This window comes from Mesoplodon mirus, assembly GCF_964341445.2.
Source record: "Mesoplodon mirus genome assembly, chromosome: 3".
Taxonomy (NCBI): Eukaryota; Metazoa; Chordata; class Mammalia; order Artiodactyla; family Ziphiidae; genus Mesoplodon; species Mesoplodon mirus.
The window spans coordinates 123,189,185-123,204,187 of NC_138978.1; the positions used below are offsets into that span (position 1 = coordinate 123,189,185).

General features: G+C 48.3%; 1 protein-coding gene across 1 annotated transcript in view; it reads right to left on the reverse strand.

Moving 5' to 3' along the window:
- Positions 1-15,003, reverse strand: part of SLAMF9 (SLAM family member 9) — a gene marked incomplete at its 5' end in the record, with an annotated part of 56,739 nt that overhangs the window by 2,896 nt on the left and 38,840 nt on the right. Inside the window, 1 exon segment of the mRNA XM_082612208.1 lies at positions 11,462-11,661. Within this exon segment, the coding sequence (XP_082468334.1) occupies positions 11,462-11,661 (200 nt within the window).

Consider the following 15,003-nt stretch of genomic DNA (forward strand, 5'->3'; position numbering starts at 1 on the left):
AGGGCTCCCATGTCAGCAGCCCCATGTCCCAGTGTGCCCCAGGTGTGACTTAGTCAGCCCCGAAGGCTGTGAAGAAGACAAGCTGCCAGGATGCTGCTAGAGACAGAGTGACCAACTGACAGTCCTGAGGAGAGGGAGATGACTCTCACCCCATGTAGCAGCCCTCTAACTTCCTCCATCTCACTAAGCCCCTCCCTGTCCACCTTGGGAAGAGTTATCTCTCTGAGCCTGATTGGCAAGATGGTTTACCCACTGACTCATGTTTCCTGTCCCTCAAACTCAGCTGAAATCCCACTTCCTAAATGAAGCCTTCCTAGATCCCTACTCTCTGTATTCCCAGAATTCCCAGACATAGCACTTTCCCCAAGTTCTTTGAACACTTTCTATCTAGCCCTATCATTTGGCTTTCAGGATATTCTGCCTTGGGTCTCCCTTAGCAGTTCCTATGTTGCTGTGATCATATGACCATAAAAACATCTTTATCTCCCCAGGCAGACTCTGTCTTTTGGGACATCTCTGTATGTCCTATGGATGCTGGTCCCCATGGAGAAATGATATTTAAGCTGAGACCTCAAGGATGAGTAAGATCTGCTAAGTTGAAGAAGAGAATGAAGGAGATACTTCTTAAACTTCAATTTATACAATTATCAAACCTCAGGGGCTGGGTTTTTTGAAAAGGTACATCAAGTCTCAGTCTGAGTATGAAAACTTTTTAACATAAAATCATTTAAAAAATAATATTAAAACAAGGAAGAGGGCCTCCCTGGTGGCGCAGTGGTTGAGAGTCCGCCTGCCGATGCAGGGGATACGGGTTCGTGCCCCGGTCTGGGAGGATCCCATATGCCGCGGAGCGGCTGGGCCCGTGAGCCATGGCCGCTGGGCCTGCGCATCCGGAGCCTGTGCTCCGCAACGGGAGAGGCCACAACAGTGAGAGGCCCGCATACCGCAAAAAGAAAAAAAAAAAAAAAAAACAAGGAAGAAAAAATTCAGTTGAAGGTTTGAGCACATGAGTTAGGTTCTCTGAGAATCAGATACTGGAGTTAGGAGTGAAAGAGGTTTAGGACTTCCCTGGTGGTGCAGTGGTTAAGAATCTGCCAGCCAATGCAGGGGACACGGGTTCGAACCCTGGTCTGGGAAGATCCCATGTGCTGCGGAGCAACTAAGCCTGTGTGCCACAACTACTGAGCCTGCACTCTAAAGCCTGTGAGCCACAACTGCTGAGCCCACGTGCCACAACTACTGAAGCCCGCACTCTGAGCCTGTGAACCACAAGTACTGAGCCTGCGAGCCACAACTACTGAAGCCCATGCGCCTAGACCCTGTGCTCCGCAACAAAGAGAAGCCACCACAATGAGAAGCCTGAGCACCGCAACGAAGGGTAACCCCCACTCTCGCAACTAGAGAAAGCCCGTGAGCAGCAACAATGACCCAACGCAGTCAAAAAAAAAAAGTAATTAATTAATTTTTAAAAAAAGAGGTTTAATGTGTGTGTGGGAGGGAGTGGGGGGGTGGGGGTAAAGCCTGTAAGAGATAAAAGGGAAAGGAAGCAGAAATGAGCAAGGAGAGTCTGGGACTATGATGCTGAGCAGGCAGTCTCCGCTAATCCAGCAGGGAGCTCTGCAGCGGAGCTCCCGCACCCTCACTGCGTGCAGTCATTGGCTAGGGCTGCCCAGGATGCTGCAGGTGCTGCAGCTGGAGGCTGTCAGTTAACTGCATCCCTCACAGCTGAAGACAGGTTCTCTCTTGAAAGGAGATCCAGAGAGAGGACATTCACGGCTGCTGCAGTGAATATGCTGATCACACAAAAGGTGACTGTGTGCAGATTGATTAAACTTGTCTCCATAAACAGTACATTGTACTTATTGAGCAGAGGGAAATAATTTGCATCACTCCCTCCCCAGCCCCTACCTCACCCTCACTAAGCCCTTTCCAGTCCGGTGTGGAGAAAACCCTTCTCCGAACATGATTTTCAAGTGCTCTGGAAATCTGATTTTTTATTCTGGCTCATGGATTGCGACCCAAATGCAACTCCATTTCCGTCTCTCACTGCTTCTTCAATCTTGTTCAGTGGGGTGGTCTTCCCCTGAGGTTTCTGCTCTCAGTTCAGAAATGAGAACTTCTGTCCCATGTATTGGGTTGGCCCAAAATTTCCTTCCATTTTTAACTAACAATAAAAGACATATTTTTCATTTTCACCAAGAACTTTATGAACAACACATTCACCAGTTTGTTCCACTGCTTTCTGCCATTTTTCAGGCAACTTCATAATTCCATCTTCCCAAAACTTTTTATCTTTTTGAGCAAAGAACTGTTCCACGTGACTTTTACAGTTTTCTGGGGAATTGAAATTTTTTCCATTAAGAGAATTTTGTAAAGACCAAAATAAATGGAAATCTGAAGTTGCAATGTCTGGTGAATATGATGGATGAATCAGAACTTCCCAGCCAAGCTGTAACGGTTATTGCCTGGTCATCATGAAACATGCAGTCTTGCGTCATTCTGATGGAAGTTTATGCGTTTTCTGTTGACTAATTCCAGATGCTTTCATCAAGTGCTTCTTTCAGTTGGTCTAATCAGGACCAGTACTTTTTGGAATTAATCATTTGGTTTTCCGGAAGGAGCTCATAATAGAGGACTCCCTTCCAATCCCACCATATACACAACATCACCTACTTTGGATGAAGACCGGCCTTTGGTGTGGTTGGTGGTGGTTCATTTCGCTTGCCCCATGATCTCTTCTGCTCCACATTACTGTACAGTATCCACCTTTCATCGTCCGTCACAATCTGTTTTTAAAATGGGACATTTTTGTTACTTTTCAGTAGAGAATCACATGTGGAAATATGGTTGAGAAGGTTTTTTTCGCTTAACTTATGTGGAACACAAACATCAAAGCGATGAAAGTAACCAAGATGGTGCAAATGATTTTCAAGGCTTGATTTGGATATTTTGAGCATGTTGGCTATCTCCCGCGTGGTATAACGTTGACTGTTCTCAAGTAATGTCTTGATTCGATCGCTATCAACTTCAACTAGTCTACCCGACCGTGGAGCATTGTCCAGCAAGAAATCTCCAGCATGAAAATTCGAAAACCACTTTTTACATTTTCGATCAGTCACAGCACCTTCTCCATACACTGCACAAATCTTTCTTTGGTAGAAAGGTTTCTATTTTTCTTGAAATAATAAAGGATAATATACCGAAAATGTTGCTTTTTTCTTCCATCTTCAATATTAAAATGGCTACACAAAAATTCACAAACATTGATAAGATTTTTTTAAATGCATGCTGAAATGACAGCTGTCACAACTGAATCTAACAAAATTGTTTCAAATGAAGTTAAAGACAACTAAGCGCTACTAGAACCATCTTACAGAAAAAAAAAACAAAAAACGAAATTTTTGGCCAACCCAATAATATACAAAATTCTAAACTTAAATAGAATCAAGCAATCTCCCCTTGCCTTGGCTTGCGTCTATTTCAGGCTGGAAGCTTACAGCAGGGCAATGGGAGAGGTCCTGCTCTCTACTCAGCTTCCCCCTTCCTCCTTCTCCCCTCAGCTTGCCTCCCCAATTCATGTTCCTCCTCTCCAGGAAGGTGGGCAGGTAGTAGAATTGTTCTTATCTGGCTGAGTGACTTTGCGCTCTGTGGGTCTGGCAGATGGTTAAGACGAACTCTTCTGAGGAGCAGTTTTGTGGGTTTTTACAGTTTTCTGCTGGCTCTTTCTCTCCTACTCTTGACCCAGGAAGGATGCATCTTTCTTCTGGGTGGTCCTTTGAAAGTCCTTCCTCAGCTCCTGGACACCTGGCTGCATGCCTCGTCTGCACCCTCACCCCTCCAACTGTCCCCACTGTATGGTACCCAGGCCAACCAAACAGGCTGTGTCTCATAGGTGGTCCTCGGTTGCCCTCCAAAAACATTCCTGGCCCCTGACAGGTTCCGAGATCTACAGCACATTGCCACACTCTTGGCTGCCCCGCGGGAGTCCCATCTCAGTCCACAGTTTTTTTTCATTCTCTGAGCCCTGACTTAGGCTCCGGTCCCCTTACTCTCACCTGCAGGCACATGTCCTCTCTCTGAAGTTCCCTCAGACATAAAATCATCTATCCTTTGAGGGATGAGGTGGGGACTGACAATAAAATAACAGCTATTTCTAAAGAACTCTCTTTCTGGAACTCCGTGGTGGTACAGTGGTTAGGACTCTGTGCTTCCACTGCAGGGGGCACGGGTTCGATCCCTGGTCAGGGAACTAAGATCCCACAAGCTGCGTGGTGCAGCCAAAAAAAAAAAAGAGAGAGAAAAGAAATCTCTTTCCAATCTCCCTCTCTCAACTCCTCATCCATGGATGAGGGGGTTCCAAGAACGGTGACACAGGTTCTCCTTCATTCTGGTTGAAAATTTCACAGGGGGAGGTCTCCCTCACGCTGCCTTTGATCTCTCCTTTCCTGTCCCATGGACTCCTCAGTGGAACGACGGCAGGGAGAGTTCCAGTTAACACATAGAGTCCCCTTACCACAGCCTGTGACCCAGTTGATTTCTGCAGTGCTGTGGTGGACAGTTTCACGACTGTGCCCCTCCACCCTGAAGTTTGCACCTCTGCTTTTCTGCTTCAGGGCTATCTCTGCAGCAATGGAAGGGCATCAGTCTGGTTGCAGTGCAGCTGGAAAGTGTAGGGAGTATACAGACCCCAGAGGCAACCCCTGGAGCCAATAGAGTGCTGCGTTGGTGGATAAATGCCGCAGCTTCCCTGCCCTTCCATGGGATAATTCTGAGGCTTGCTCTCCAGAGTTCTTCAGCAGATTGAGCCCGGTTGTCCTCACCTTTTATGGGCTTTTCTCCCTTCCCCATCTCATGTTCCTCATTCTTTTATGTTGGCTTCCTGGATCATCTCCCAGAAAATACTACCTCTACCCAAGTTCTTGTCAAAGGCCCTGCTTTGGGAGGAACCTAGATTAAGATACTATTATATATGATAAAGTAGTTCAGCCAGTCAAAGTTAGATGCCCTGTCTCCTCTGCCTGAGTCTTTATGGGGCAAATAAGTTAATGAGAAATAAGTCTCTGGACTTCCCTGGCGGTCCAGTAGTTAAGACTCCATGCTCTCAATGCAGGGGACACGGGTTCGATCCCTGGTCAGGGAACTAAGATCCTTCATGCCACACTGTGCAGCCAATTCCCACCCCAACTCCCCTGAGGTAACAGCCTTGGGAAACAGGGGCTGGTGAAAAGCTGGTCTTGTTCTGATGAAAGGATGGAGGGATAATAAAGGGTCAAACCTTTGATCAGATTTTCTCTTCAGCTTCTCGTCAGGACTGGGACCCACACAGCAGAGCCATTAGCAGATAAGTTCCAAATCAGTCACCTCCCTCCCACAGCAAAGCACATTGAGACCTGCACATGTCTTCTGTTCCATCAAAGGGGCTGCGCCTGATACATGGTTTACCTTCTTCCTTTCTTTTTTAAATGTCAGGGTTAAAAGAGTGATTATTCAGTTGAACTATGAAGGTGGCTGGTGAGAACCGAAATAGCCCGCAAATTGCTGAAGAGCACCCAGAGGAGCCATTGTGAAACAGAGGCAAAAGGAGTGTCCCTTGTGAGGGGCCAGCCTGGGCAGGACCCCCGGGGTGGGAGAGAGCAGAGTACACGGAGGCACAGATGGCATCCTGACCAAGTGGGGCAAGAGTGAGGTGGCGGAGATCAGAGAGGGGGCGGCAGAGGCGCCCTGGAGACAGCTCACTTTAGAGCCTTGGAGACCCGCTCAAGAGCTTAGAAGTCATAGTCTCTCAAGAAGTTTACTCTGACAGGCAGGAGAAATAAAGGCTGCAGGTGAAGGGAAAACAGGGTAGAGGGAAAGTTTTATTGCTGCTGATTTTTTGAAATTTTACTGAAGTATGCTTGATTTACAATGTTGTGTTAATTGCTGCTGTACAGCCAAGTGATTCAATTATACATATATACACTCTTTTTCATATTCTTTTCCATTATGGTTTACCATAGATATTGAATATAGTTCCCTATGCTATACAGTAGGGCCTTGTTGTTTATGCTGTTGATTATTTTTTTTTAAATGGGAGAGATTTGAACATATTTAAACGCTGGGAAGAGAAGAAGCAAGTAGGGAGTGGAGCTGTGGGAAAGAAAGGAGATGGTCAGTGGAGCAAGGCCTCCCCCACCACCCCCAGAAGATGGGAGGGAACTGGGATTCAGAGCCCAGGAAGAAGAGCCAGTCTTAGATTGCAAGATGGCCCTTCATTATAATAAGAAAAGATGATCAGAGATGCAGGTAGCATCTTCTTTGTCTGTGGCAAGAAGTTAAGGGGTGTCCTGTCATGTGGTTTCAATTTTCACTGTCAAGTGGAGGCAAAGTTATCTGCTGAAGATGAAGGTTTAGGTGGGTGTGTCAAAGGCAGGTATTTCAGGAGAATGGACAAAGTCTGAAACAGATGAAGTGAGTCTGGGTCCAGGTTTCTTGGGACAGTCCCAGCTTAAGTCTGTTGTCCTGGCCTAATTATTATTTTTTTGTTTTGTTTTGTTTTGTTTTGCGGTACACGGGCCTCTCACTGTTGTGGCCTCTCCCGTTGCGGAGCACAGGCTCCAGGCGAGCAGGCTCAGCGGCCATGGCTCACGGGCCCAGCCGCTCCGTGGCATGTGGGATCTTCCCGGACCAGGGCACGAACCTGTGTCCCCTGCATCGGCAGGCGGACTCTCAACCACTGCGCCACCAGGGAAGTCCCTGGCCTAATTATTAATCATGCTCCTTTTCACTCTTAGAAAGTATCCTGGTTTGTAGGGTAAATTATGTGATTACCCTAAAACAGGAGCAAAATCTTAGAAAAAGAATCACAGTGAAATAGCTAAGCTTTAAGAGTTCAAGGCCACCTTTAGCTTTTCTGGTCAACAAATTGCCCTAAAGATCTGGAGAAAGGTAGTGGGGTGGGCAGGAGAAATGATGACATATCTGGAACCAAACTGCTTGGTTTGGAACCTTCACCTGCAGAATGGGATTCTCACCACACCAGCTTTGTAGGTCGGTTGTGAAAATGAAGTGAGATGATGCCTGTAAAGTACTTAGCATAGAGCGGCACAGAGCGAGGGCTCAAAGAGTGTGAGTTGTGGTTGTTATTGAAGGTTGGTTAAGTGTCGAGATGGTGGGCTTGGGAATTGTGAAGACCTGGCACCCCTTCGTACTTGTCCAGGGTCTGTGGCTATTGAAGAGAATAGGGAGGAAGTCTCTAACCGAAGATACGTGAATAGGCTGATTTGAGACTGTTCTCTGGCAGCACCAATCAGCCCCTGATCTGAGGACACAGAGGGCTTTGCTGCCGGCAAGTTAAGCCCAGCTCGGTGCTTTCCATGCCACCTGCCCGCTCACCAGATCAGCCCGTTATGTACACAGAGACGCAGCATGCTGGGCTGAGCCTTATTTTATTTTATTTTATTTTATTTTTTGGCCATGCAGCAGCTTGTGGGATCTCAGTTCCCTGACCAGGGATTGAACCCTTGCCCCCTGCAGTGGAAGCACAGAGCCCTAACCACTGGACCATGAGGGAATTCCCTGAGCCCCTTTAAAACACACTGCCTGACGACTCATTCCTTATCTCTTGGGCATCCAAATCCCAGAGTGGTTCCTATACCCACACCCTTCCCTCAACCTTCCTTGTAAGTACGACGTGTCTGCCCTTCTTTCCTAAAATCGACTCCCCGCCATATGCTCTGCTTATTGTTCTCACAGTGCAGGTTTTGTATCTTCTGCATCAGAATCACATAGAGGGCTGGTTACAATGCTGATTCCTTGGGCTCCACTCCAGACCCAGGGAATCACGATGGTGGCGAGACCTGGTGGTGGCTGTGAATCCACCTGCTCATCCAGGTCCCCAGGGGATTCCGCTGTACGCTAAGGTTTGAGAATGCCCCACACTGCCTGCTCTTCTGTTTTGCTGAAGCAGAGAGAAAGTTCCCCAGCCTGAGCTGCCTTTGTCTCTAATCACAAAAGGTTTCTTTCCCAGTGAGTAGAGCTGTGAAATGCTGCCTTCTTGGGCTGGGCTTCCTAGAACATGAGATGGACTCTGGGGGCTTTGGATCTGTCCTCCTGGGAGTCCCCCTGGGAATTGGGAAGCACTGTGTCCAGGACTGCTAAGGGAAGCAGGTCCGGGCCAGAGCTTCAACCAAAGACGTGCGCCTGCATTTATTCCTTGACATGCGAGGTGCTGATGTAGAACTCGTTTGAAAATAGGAAAGAAAAAAAGTTCAGAACCTACTAATCTTGTCCAACCCCTTATTTTACAAAAAAACACAAAAAACGAAAATAAAAACCAGAGGTCCATGGGGTGGAGGGACTTCCCCGAGGCCATACAGTTGCCAAAACCCAGGTCCTCTGGTATCTTGGTGGCAGGACTTTACTTGATGAAACAAATTTGGGATGTAACACACTCTATCTGTGATGTCCCAACACAGAAAACCCTCAGTAAATGTTAGTATTGCTGGTGTCATTATTAATTTGTATTTGTATTCATTCATTATTGTTAATTTCTATTTGAGACTGGAGGCACTCAAAGAGAGCCCGACGGGAACAAAGTGGGATGGCCTGAGGGAAGCCAGCTGGCCGCCCAGACAGCTCTGCACAGAATGACACTTTTCTCAGCAAATTCAACATTGATCAGGTTCCAGCTCTCCACACAACCACAGGCTCAAAACTCCAGCTCATCAGTGTCCCATAGTTGATCAGAATCTGGGAGGCTGCCTCCTCTTATCAGAGCTGTCATCAACTGATATATAAAAGTAGCCACTCAAGGGCTTCCCTGCTGGCGCAGTGGTTGAGAGTCCGCCTGCCAATGCAGGGGACACGGATTCGAGCCCTGGTCCGGGAGGATCCCACATGCCACAGAGCGGCTGGGCCCGTGAGCCATGGCCGCTGAGCCTGCTCGCCTGGAGCCTGTGCTCCGCAACGGGAGAGGCCACAACAGTAAGAGGCCCGCGTACCGCAAAAATAAAAAATAAAATAAAAAGTAGCCACTCATCCTACAAATATTTAGGAAGTTCCAACAAAGTGCCGGAAACTGCAGGGCCCAGGGTTGTTTCCCTGAGCAGTCTTGTGACCGTATAGCTGACGTTACTACCTCCTCAGAGTTGCTGCTGTCGAGTAGAGAGCCATGTGGGTGGCCCCCTATGGCCAGGATAGAACACTGAAGCATGCAATTTGGTTACGACGGTGTTCCTGGCACTGGCTTATCTTTCTACCCTGCTTTCTTCTAATCTCATTTTCCCGATTGGTGTCTTATCTTGCCACATTGTGTACATTTTGTAAAACATGTGTGAGTTTAGCCAAGCATACAGTTAGAGAGAATTGAAGACCACCTTCACTTCTGACACCAACTGCAAGTTTCAGGGGTTCCCCCAAACCATCCTCAGTTTCAAAGATTTGCTAAAAGGATTCATAGGACACACTGAAAGCTTTTATTCTCACAGGTTAAAAATCAGCCTAGGGAGGAAGTGCAGAGGGCCAGGAAAAGTTCCAAACATGTCCTCTCTCCATGGAATCCTAGGACAGTGTTACGCTTCTGGCATCAGTGTATGACAATACACACAGAGAATCTCGCCCAAGCCTTGGTGCCGGTTTTGTTGGGGCTTGATGACACACGGCCCTGGTGACTGATCTTTAGCCTCTAGCCTTCCAAAGGTTGCAGGGAGAAATGATACTGCATGGCCCAAAGCCCTCATCATACATCACATTGTTAGACGGTCTGGTGGCCAAGGTCCCCATGCAAACGAAGACATGCTTATCAGACCTGATATTCCAAAGGTCTAAAGATCACTTCCAGTAGCCAATGGCAAAAGCCAGACCTCTCTTTGGGAAAGTTAATTCTTCACGACACAACGTGTTAAATTCATTTTTCCAGCAAGGGGAGAAGGAAAGAAGGAATAAACCAACCAGTCAAATCGAATCAGTCCAGTCATGACCAGACTCCTGACTACAGTCCCCTATTGACAACAGGTGAGGGACCTCAGCAGGGACTCTAGCCCATAGCCTGAGCCCCTCTGTTGTGCTTCTTGTGGTACCCAGGGTTGGAAGAGGGAGCCAGGGTTGCTGCTCTGCCCTGAGTGAGGGTAGGAGAGACAGTGTCCTCTGAGGCCAGGGAAGGCAAGGAGATACTGATGAGACTGAGGTGGATTCAGACTTGTGCCATCTTCTCACGTTACTAGGGAAGGGATTCCAGGTGGAGTAGGCTAAGATGGGCATGCGTGCAGTGGAAGGGTGGGGGTCCTGGCAGCTTTGCAGAACTGTTTGGGAAGGATGCTGAGTCAAGGTCATAGTTGGCACTCAGGGTCCAGAGCCTCAGAGCCACTCTCACAAGCCTTCAGCCAGCACCTGGGCAAAGCAGCTGCCATTTCTCCCCTGGTGCTCCAGGAGTCCTGGGACTTCAGGTTCCTGAAATGCTTCCAGGCTGTGTGGTCGCAGGGTACCCTCGGCAGAGATGTATGCAGACCATGTGACTGCCCCAGTAGCAAGGGGAGAAGGCAATGCAGCCAGCTCTGGGGAGAAGGCATCGGCAGACCCAGGGAGAAATGGGGGTCAAGCTGAGGTTGTGGGGCTTCTTGTGGGTATCTGGAGCTCATCTTCACCCAGGACTCCAGCTCCTGCCTCTCTATTCATGTCCCTGTGTGAGCCTCACTCAGGCTCTCCGCCTCTCTGCTCTCTCTCTAACACACACTGTCTTAGCTCAGGCTCCCATAACAAACTAGGAGGCTTAAAGAACAGAAATGTAATTTCTCACAGTTCTGGGGGCTAGAAGTCCAAGATCAGGGTGCCCAAGGTAGGTTTCATCCTGGAGCCTTTTCTCTTCACATGTAGGTGGCTGCCATCTTGATGTATCTTCACAGGACCTTTTCTTTTTGCACGCCTAGAGAGAGAGAGAGAGAGGGGAGGAGGGGGAAGGGGTGGGGGAGGGGAAGGGAAGGGGGATGGGGAGAGGGAGAGAGAGGAGGCTCTTGGTGTCTCTTCTTACAAAGGCACTTATCACGTCATGAGGGCCCCACCCTCATGATCTCATCTAACCCTAATTACCTTCCAGAAACCCCCATCTTCAACTACCACAATATTGGGGGCTAGACCTTCAACATATGAATTTGGGGTTTACACAAACATTCAGTCTATAACACACACCTTATGGCCTATCCACAGGAGACAAGTTGCCTGTGTCTGAGGCCAAAATCCAAATGGCTCAGACTTAGTGAGATCCCAGGAAAGTGGTTCTCTAAAGGGTCCACAAAATCTGTGACTGTAAAAAGAGGACCCATCTAACTGTTTATTTTCATGTGACCTGAGGTTCCTCTCACTCTACACATCTCCCTCCTCCAAGCTCCCCATGCTCTGTACCCAGCATGGTGGGAGGAGCACAGAGGAGTGAGATCTGACCCTGGCCAGCTTGCTGGGGCTCACAGCCCAGATGGGGGACAAGACCTACCATCCACGGAGAGTGTCTCAGGCTTGCTTGTCTCTTTGGAGACACTGTTCTCAGCCTCGCAGGTGTAGTCCCCAGCATCCTGCTCTGACATCACCGGGAAGAGGAAGGAGACGGCTCCACCATGGGGAGCCACGTGGTTGCGCAGGGTGTCCCCATTGAGGTAGAATGAGGGGAGGAGCTCCACAACTCGGCTGGTGGGTCTCAAGGTGAGCAGAGGACAGGACACAGGAACAGGGGAAGCATACAGTTGGAAGGGTCAGTAGGACCCCCTAGGCTCCTCCCTTGGGGACCCCTCCCCACATTCCCAGGGGGCCCCACTGCCCAGGCCCCTGGGGAGGGTCTCCCCATCCTCCCCTTACCCCACACCCTGACCTCCAGCTGGGGACTCTGTTTCTGGACCCAGCCACCCTCAAGGGCCTCCTCATACGAGTAAAGCCTGGAGTCTCCCTCCTCGGCTGCTGGGATGCAGAGTGATGCTAAGGAGATAGTATCTAGAAGACTATAGATATATATACATATATAATATATATATATATATATAAGACTATATGTACACATAAAACATCAAAAGAGTGAAAACAACTAAAATGTTTATTAATAAGGGACTGGTTAAATAATTACAGCCCAGCCATATAATGAAATATAATGTAACCATGAGAAAGAGGTATGTCCATAAATACCAAATGGAGTGAGCCCAAAGATAAAGTGTTAGTGAAAGAAAATTAAAAGCAACATGTGAACCCATGTGTACAGTGCACCTCCACTGTGTATAAAAAGGTATACACATATATATTCACACATCTATAAGTTTGCATATGCATATAAGATTTTTAGCATATAGTGGGTAGACTGGGTAACTTGTGGGCTAGGTCTGGGAAAAAACAGTTTTCACAATGCGCTTCTTTGTTTTTTAAAAAAATTTCTAATGTTTTTTACTGCATTCACTTTTTTTTTTTTTCTGTACGCGGGCCTCTCACTGTTGTGGCCCCTCCTGTTGCGGAGCACAGACTCCGGACGCGCAGGCTCAGCAGCCATGGCTCACGGGCCCAGCCACTCCGCGGCATGTGGGATCTTCCCAGACCGGGGCACGAACCCGTGTCCCCTGCATCGGCAGGCGGACTCTCAACCACTGCGCCACCAGGGAAGCCCCACATATTTTTTTAATTAAAAAAACTAGATAAAACAAAAGATTCTAACCTTTATTTCCCATTTTCCATCCTTTCATAAACCCCTCCTACCTGAATTACCTGAGTAGGGATCCACTCCCTGCAGCGGGAGATCCTGAGGAGCTGAGTCTCTCATCGCACAAGGAGGAGCTCAGGAGGAGGTAAGGAGCAGACTCTGGGATCAAGAATCTGGGTGAGGGACTTCCCTGGTGGTCCAGGGGTTAAGAATCTGCCTTCCAATGCAGGGGATGCAAGTACAATCCCTGGTCGGGGAACTAAGATCCCACATGCCGCGGGGCAACTGAGCCCACGCACTCTGAAGCCCGCGCACCACAACTAGAGAGCCTGCACACCGCAGGGAACGATCCCCTAACAAAGATCCTGCGTGCCGCAACTAAGACCTGATGCAGCCAAATAAATAAACAAATAAATACAAAAACAATTTTTTAAAAAAGGTAAACATTAAAAAAATAAAAAGAATCTGGGCGACCGCAGCTTAGGCAGAGCAGGGTGAGTAAGTGAGAAGACTGACAGCTGACCATAGGCTTGCATTCTTGTTGGTGGCAGAAGACAGGAGAGACACAAAGCAGGGTTGGGCCAGAGTCCTTGGAGCTACAGGCCGAGGTCCCAGGTAATGCTGGAAGACACATAAGGTGAGCAGATACAGTCTTCACTCAGAGATAAAAAGAAGGGTTTTTTGCTGGCATCATGCTCTCTCTCCAGTTATGGGAAAGATTTGTTCTGTCCTGTATGCTGAGCTGACAGCAAAGCCAGTCACGCACCTTATAGCTCCTGCAGGCAAGGCTAGGACTTCAGTTGGTGGAGAGGCCTGGTGTGAGTGGGAGAAAGTGGCTGAGAGAGTAAAGCAGAATGTGCCCAGGCACAGATATTTGTCACTGGGCACTGGGAAGGAGAGGGTGGGTTCAAGGCTATTCACAGGAGGGAAGAGACCTTGAGACCTCCCATGCCTTCAGACCTGGCATACGGCTCAGCACAGACGGGCACACAGGCGCCAGCTCAGCACCGTGAAGCCAGCCTTACTGACTGATTTAGAGTCAGGGGCTGTAGCAACCTCAGTGGGATGGTTGTCCCTTCAGACAGACATTTCTAGTCTGAGTGGTCAGAAGGGGACATGAATACAGCCATACACACAGAAACAGCAAGGACATGAAACTAAGGACGCACCAAACTTTCCATCACAGGGCTCTGCAGTGGAGAAAAGTGATGGGGGTTAGATTCGACAATAAGGACTTCCTGATGGAAAGAGAGATTCAACATGGGAGTGGTGGATACAGGAGGATGAGTGAGCCCCCTTACTCCCTCTTCCTACACACATTTGGAAAGTGCCAGCCCCTACTGCTTCCCCACCCTCAACGGGTCATAGTTCCTGAGAAGCATCATAGGAACATTTCCACCCAGCATCTGGCCATCATGGCTTTAGGGTGTCCACAGAGCCAGCTCATGGCATACCTCTCCCCACTCCCCATCCTCCCTGCTTCAGGAGGAATGAGGAAAGGAAGCCAGATGGGACTTAAATGACAACTGCCTCGTCCTCTAAGAAGCAGCAGGCAGGACAAGACTTGGGGTTGGGGTGGGGACTTTAGAAAGGATAATTGACTTTGGTGTCAGTTATGAGGGTAAACGTGGATCTTCATACAGGACACCAGATCTGATGAGATTGGTCTCAGCACGTGGAAAGGACTCTTCATCTCTTAGGAGCCTGGCTCCAACTTGAAGGAGGTAAATGGATGACTGTAGTCACCTGGGTAACAGCTGCTAGGATGGCATCCAAACAGACCAGGACCTAAGAAGGGAGGCAGGTAAAGATGCCTAAACTATATCTTACAAGACAGATTCCTGGTACCTTTTTGTTTGTTTCCCTTTTGTTTACCCTAGCCTTTAGTAAATAGCTGTCTAAAGGTTTCAGCCCAGCTCAGTCGTGTGTTGAAGAGGAAGCAGAGCTCTCCAAAACCCAGCATGGTAGACACTGGGAGTGGTCACCAAGGAGAGCCCCCAAGAGAAGGTGAACCTCAAAAGCCAAAAGAACCTCAGATGTGTGGCCCAGTTGGTCCTCTCACCAGGAGATCCTTGTTCCAGGCCCAACTTCAGAGGTTCTGAGTTTTGTTACTATCACAGAAGGCAATATTTCCTTGTAAACTGAGCTGTAACTGGCTCTCTCCTCTTATGGGAAGGGAGGGAGAGTCTCCCATTCCAAACCATCATTTCCCAAGCTGACCCCAGAAAATACTTCATATGTCTGTGTGAAAATACAGATTGCTTTTCGTTTTGAAGGACAGAGGATTCACTTATGCTTATTTATCATGAGGCACTACATGAGCCTTGTACATCATTAAATGCATCTCATCAATGCCGTTG